The sequence below is a fragment of the Thalia democratica genome, chromosome 6 (genome assembly GCF_965202585.1).
Source record: "Thalia democratica chromosome 6, ktThaDemo2.hap1.1, whole genome shotgun sequence".
In the NCBI taxonomy this organism is placed as follows: Eukaryota; Metazoa; Chordata; class Thaliacea; order Salpida; family Salpidae; genus Thalia; species Thalia democratica.
The window spans coordinates 39,013,284-39,019,676 of NC_139170.1; the positions used below are offsets into that span (position 1 = coordinate 39,013,284).

The window sequence follows — 6,393 nt, forward strand, 5'->3', positions numbered from 1 at the left end:
TTTGATAGATTTTAATCTAAGCTACCAGATACTTTTTACAGATTAACCAAATTCAAAGTAGTTTTCGAGATACAAGGGATCAAAGCCGGCCAGCTCAATAGCTTCCTTATAGAAGGTGCAAACTAAAAAGGCGAAAAAAAAAACATTTCACTAAAACTCTATCTCCTCCTTCAGTTTTTAAGCAATCATATTTAAATTTTGAAAATTTACTATTTACTAAATTTTAAATCATTTGAGTGTAGGAAATTTTTTATTTTGAAAAAAAGTCCCCTTTTTTCAAAAAAAGGTGTTTTTTTTTGAATTTTAGACCTTAAATTTGTAAATTTCAATTATTTGAAATTCCAACACTTGAAAGCTTTTAAACTGTGTAAGGAATATTAAAAAACTTAGGAGGAAATAGATTTTTAGTGAAATGGATATTTACTCGTTTTTAGCTTGCGCCTTTCATTAGGTCCCTATGAAACTCTCCAGCTTTGACCGCTTATATCTCAAAAACTAATATGAATTTTGTAAAGCTATTAAAAGCATCTGGTAGCTAAGATAGTATTTTATTAAATAAGATCAACTTGTTGAAAAAGTGTTGACTCCCCTATAGCCTCAATTGTAAATATTACTTAAAATGTTCAACCTTGTGGCTAGCTGTTCTACTGATTATTAGCTTAAAGTAATTATTTTTTGTTTTCCAAAACCTCATTCTGACTCAGGAAAGTTTATAATCACTCAGGTTAGTTTTTTTGAATCAAAGAGTGGCAACCCTGATATTAGCTAAAATTAGAAGATATTCTGGTTGCCAAAAATCATGGAAAGTTTATAAGTTTAGCAAAAAAGATATTTCTGTGTTTTTTATTGTTCTTTCAATTTGAAGTTTTTTTACTGTTCTTTCAATTTCAAGTTTTTCTTTTGTTCTTTCAATTTTAATAAATTTAAAAGTACATATTGTTCAGAAAATTAGCAAACCTACCAGCTACTATTTTTAACTGTTAATCTTAACTAGACCTCAATAACATATCATAAACAATCTTATTATTTAACTATTTTAGCAGCACATTAATACTTTTAGTCTAAATTTTTTTTAACTATAATTTTTCAAAATTCAAAAATATATAGATAGATATAACACATAAAAGATAAACTTCACACAATTATACTTAGTTAGTATTTAGTTATATAAAATTGCTTACCGTACATAGTAGTTTTTATACTACTTACATTACTAATAACTTAGAGTATTAAGAATCCGGTTCCGGATCCGGCCGGATTTTAATTTGAAAAAAATATCCGGGTCCGGTTCCGGCCGGATTCTAATTTGAAAAAAAAGTCTTGATCCGGGTCCGGCCGGTTCCTAATTTGAAAAAAAAGTCCGGATCCGGGTCCGGCAGGATTCTAATTTGAAAAAAAGTCTTGATCCGGGTCCGGCCGAATTCTAATTTGAAAAAAAAGTCTTGATCCGGGTCCGGCCGGATCCTAATTTGAAAAAAAAAGTCTTGATCCGGGTCTGGCCGGATCCTAATTTGAAAAAAAAGTCCGGTTCCGGATCCGGCCGGATTTTAATTTGAAAAAAATATCCGGGTCCGGTTCCGGCCGGATTCTAATTTGAAAAAAAAGTCTTGATCCGGGTCCGGCCGGATCCTAATTTGAAAAAAAAGTCCGGATCCGGGTCCGGTACATCACTAGATTCAACTAAGAAAAAAATACATTTAAAATTGATTTTCTCATAATTGTTGTAGTTTCTCTCAAGTGATGACGTCACAATTTTACACACAAACGTTTGAATACAAATCAACCGACGCGTATATATAGTAAGTTTGTACCAAAGTTAACTGTAAGATAGTGATTATAGACAATTTCTGAATAATGTGACGAATCTTTGTCCCTCTAATATGAATCTTACTATTTCTACTTTTTACAAAATATTTTGCACTTAAATTTAAACAATGATAACGGTTAAATCGAGTAAAAAATATTAAAGAGTTCTTTAAAAGAATTCGTTCAATTAATTTTAGACTTTAAAGTATTTTTCAATTAAAATACATAATACACTTTCTAATTAAAAACCTAATTTGAATGACGTATACAAACAAATTTAAAACTAACTTTATATAGCACGTTTAAAACTTTAAATTAGCAAAGGTTTAGGTGTAATAGCTCATTGAATAAATAAATAAATTAATTAATTTAAGCCGAAATTATCTATATTAAGTAAATAATAAGTAAAACGAATTTATTAATTCATAACAAAATTTCACAATGCGATTTAAGTTTGCAATTTTCAAATAAAAGTTTTGCAAACTTTTATAATAAACACAATACTAAAAATAATCAAGCAAGTTTAAACTATAATTTTATATGAACGTTTAAATAAAAGTTATAAAAAAAAACCCAATAAACTGCAAAAGTTAATGATTTTCAAAAAAAAAAAAAAAACATAAACCAAATATCTAACAAACTTTAATTTCCTAATAGTTACTATATTTTTAGTAACTGAAAGTTTATAGTAAACTAATGGGTTATCTATTACACTTAAAAACTAAAAAAGTATGCTAAGTTTTTAATAGCTTTTGAGTAACCATTTAAAACTTTTTTGCATTTACTAGATTATAAAAGAACAAAAAGATTGAATTTAGCATATAATAAAAAATAAACGTCAAAATTACAAAAACAGTATATGTTTATTTACAACATTGAACAATAAATTATTATTAACAAAAAAATAATATTTTTGAATGTTATGTAGTTATTAGACGCAGTCAAAATTATTATATTAACAGATTTAAGTGATTTTTAAGTTCTAATATACTTGTTTATATCAAAAAATTTTAAACTTGGTAACTTATTTTGAATAGAATCAAACTGTTGCGTTTTAAATATTTAGATTAAAAGTTTATTAAAACAAAGTTTAAATTAGAATAAGCAGTAAAAAAATATGAAAGATGGATTTTTTAATTGTTAGACTACAAAAAAATTACTTTTGTTTTTTATTGAGGTAATTCAAAACTTGAAGTTGAGTTTATTGGTCTGTCGTTTCTTTTACCTTTAATTTGTTTACAGATTTAAGTTTTTATTTTAATAATAAATTGAAATAAGTGTTGAACTTTATTAGAAGAACTTTAAAAATTTTTGTACATTTAAAACATTTTTTTATCAATAAATTTGATTAATGCTTTTTATCAACAAAGTTAACAATTTAGACTAGTTATTTAAGTTTACATAGTAAATAACTAAATAAAATTGTTTAGTTTAAGTTCTAACTTTCGCTGCTTGAAGTTCTTTCATTTTTCAAACGTTTTCTGCTGTTTGACGACTTGAATATTGTTTTTATTGCTACCTGTTTCATTTTAAAAATAAGTATTAAAATATAAGCACATTTTGTCACGCTTTTGTAAAACTTTAGTTCGTTGACTATTTAAAAGTTCTGTCTTTGTAGAACCATTGTAAAAATATATTAACTAGAATGGTATTAACTTTCTTTGAAGGTTATTGTATAGTTTATTACACACAAAATATTATATATGATTTAAGAAAAATTTTATAGAAAACTCATAACTCACGTTATAAAAAAAATAATTTTGATTTCGAAATTAATAATATACTTTTCAAAATAACCTTGTAATTTATTGAACTTGTAGCTGAACAACAGTAAACTTTACAGCAAAATCCGCATGTTATTGTTGAAACTACCAGCTGAACACAAGCTACAAGCGATAAAACAACAAACATCAGTAGAAGTGGAGTCTGTTTTGTTTGTTACTTTTTTGTTATTAATAGTAAACTAAAAGAACTCCTTTAGATAAAATACATCTAAAAATTTTAAAAGTAAAACTCAACACAAATGTTAATGCATTTAGCTGAAACCAAAAGTTTTTATTCTTTATAAATAGTTATAAAATTAAGTATAAGCAACTAATTTTTTGATGAACTCATAAGAAATTATCTTTTTTATACTACATAAAAACTAATTAACAAAACTTACTTTAATTTTCACGCAGCAGCCATTGTTGCTGAGTAAAATAATTGCAGAGGATAAATCCAAACACATCATGGCGGAAGATAATATTATTGAAACTGCACAAACTGCCCACGTCACTGTCACCTGATTAGTTTAGTATTGTACGTCAAGTTAAAAGTTATTCTACATTAAGTTTTTTATCAAACAGCTTATATTTAAAGAGTTTATTCTCAAATAGTATTTTATTAATTATAAGGTAGTTGAACTTTAATTCAAGTTTTATGTACGCTTTAAAAATTATTTTAATGTTTCTTTTATCTTATAGAGAAAAAGAAAACAGTTAGCTTCTATCAAAAAGTGTTTTAACAAGCAGTATTTTATACTTTCTGTTAATAATTTTAATAAAAAATAAATAAAAAAACGTTTTAAGAGCTTTAGCAAAACAACTTTATGATATTACTAATTGTCAATAGGTAGTATTTTTAAAATTCTCCAAAACCTTACATATAACAAACAAAAACTAACAACTCCAGCATTTCGGTTTTTAAACACATAAAAAGTTGATACTGAACATGACAGAAACTGTAAAAATAAATTTTATAAGTTATTTTTAACAACTCTATATATGTATACATTGAAGAGTATTTATATCTAAAGATTATGACTTATTTAACTTCTAAAGTATGGTATAAGTCTAGAAAAACGTTTAATAGATAGTGCTTTCATCTAATGTTATCATTTATGTGTACTTCAATATTTCAAACAGTTTTATTAAAATAATGTCAAGTTTAAAAATTTTAACTACTTAAGATTTTACAAAGTTGTTTGAGTTTAGTAGATTAAAGTATAAAAGATAGAAAATATATAATAAAAATAATAACAATTCTAGATAAACAAAAATGTCCTTTAAAAACTTTTTGAATATAATTTAAAAAAACTTAGTGAAAAAAGACTAACTATAGGACCACACCAAAGACCAGGTGACAAGTTCATAAACCTGTAAGACTCATAAGATGGGTCGGTGTTTTTCAAAACAAATGATGCTGTTGTCAGTGATATCGATAATAAACCGCTTATTAGGTGAAGGACCTGTAGTGATAAAGTAATTTTAATAGTTAACTTTATTTTTAAAATTCAATTCAGTTAGAACAATAATTCTAGTATTAATTTTTAGTTTAACCTTTATAAACCGACAAAACCCGTCACCAATACTGATCTAATCGTCTAATTTCGTTTGAAAATTCTAAAAACTGCATGATTCTTAAACTAAACACATACCTTTTTTGTTAGCTTTAAGCCGTTTTAGTTACGAAGTAAAACCTAGTTTCCTGAAAAATTTTCTAAACTTAAGTAAAAATCCTTTTACTAAGAAATAAAAATTGTAAAAAAAAAAAAAATTTGAATTGAGCATTCATAAACAATTGAAAGTGTTAAATTGTTTTATTTAAATAGAAACTATTTTTCTATAAAGAATATTGTTTACTGTTTTACATATTTTTTAAAAGTATTTAGTAAAATTTTATGCTTTTAGTTAGATAGTTTAAAATATAAAAACTTGGTTGTAAAAAAGGCATCAAAATTACTTAACATTTTGTTAAACAGTCTAATGAGATAGCAATAGTTGCGTTTACAACAAGTGAATTTTTAAACAATAAAAAGTTAAAACAAACTTTTTGTTTTAAATAACTTTTAGTTAAACTATTTTTTTTTAAAGCTATCAGCAGGTTAAAAAAACTAAAAACAAAATTCAAATCGATTTATCTGCTCATAATCATACGGTAGTAACAAACGACCACAACTTCTAGTAACGAAAACTTTGAGCAACATGCATTTTAATTAAGTAAAAATATAATTCAAGTATAACATTATAAATTAACATATGTTTTAGCTGCCAATTACATATTTTGATTACATAAAACCATTTAAATAGATTACAAGTTTTAATCTTAAGCACTCTAAAACTACTTAATTATAAAATAAAAAAAACTCATACTGAAGTTTCTCCTTATAACAACACGGCAGCTTCAAACGAACCGCGAGTTTTTTCAGCGGCGTGACGGACTTGCCGATCTCCGCGGAAACTTTCTCGATATTCGTTGTCACGTCATCAAAGATTACGTCATCGAACACTTCCGAGTCCTGCTGGATGTTAGAAGTAGATGCCATTTCAGGTGTGAAGTTTCCGAAAAGTTTCAAGTTGTTTTTTTATGGCTTGAGGCAGTTTATTTTTTTTAATCAATCTTAAACGTGTTTATATTGTCTGGTGAAGTAATGATGATAAATGGATTTAAGTTGGCCAAAAATTCTGTTTTAGTATTTGGAACAAAAATTTCTGTACATACTTAAATACATTAAGCAGAAAATTTCAAAAATTTCTTGAACTTTATACTTTAAACTTCAAAAAAAAAAACTATTTAAACAAAAACACTAGATTAATAAACTAGAAT

General features: G+C 25.7%; 1 protein-coding gene across 1 annotated transcript; it reads right to left on the reverse strand.

Annotated features, from left to right (window-relative positions):
• Positions 1 to 2,911: 2,911 nt before the first annotated feature.
• LOC145839384 (uncharacterized) lies at positions 2,912 to 6,173 on the reverse strand. The gene is made up of 7 exons (XM_082946960.1): positions 5,981 to 6,173; positions 4,904 to 5,035; positions 4,472 to 4,528; positions 3,971 to 4,090; positions 3,604 to 3,732; positions 3,250 to 3,325; positions 2,912 to 3,031 (listed from the first exon to the last, which is right to left on the reverse strand). The coding sequence occupies exons 1-7, from the start codon at positions 6,110 to 6,112 to the stop codon at positions 2,976 to 2,978; spliced, it is 702 nt and encodes a 233-aa protein (XP_082803086.1). The 5' UTR covers positions 6,113 to 6,173; the 3' UTR covers positions 2,912 to 2,975.
• Positions 6,174 to 6,393: the final 220 nt, after the last annotated feature.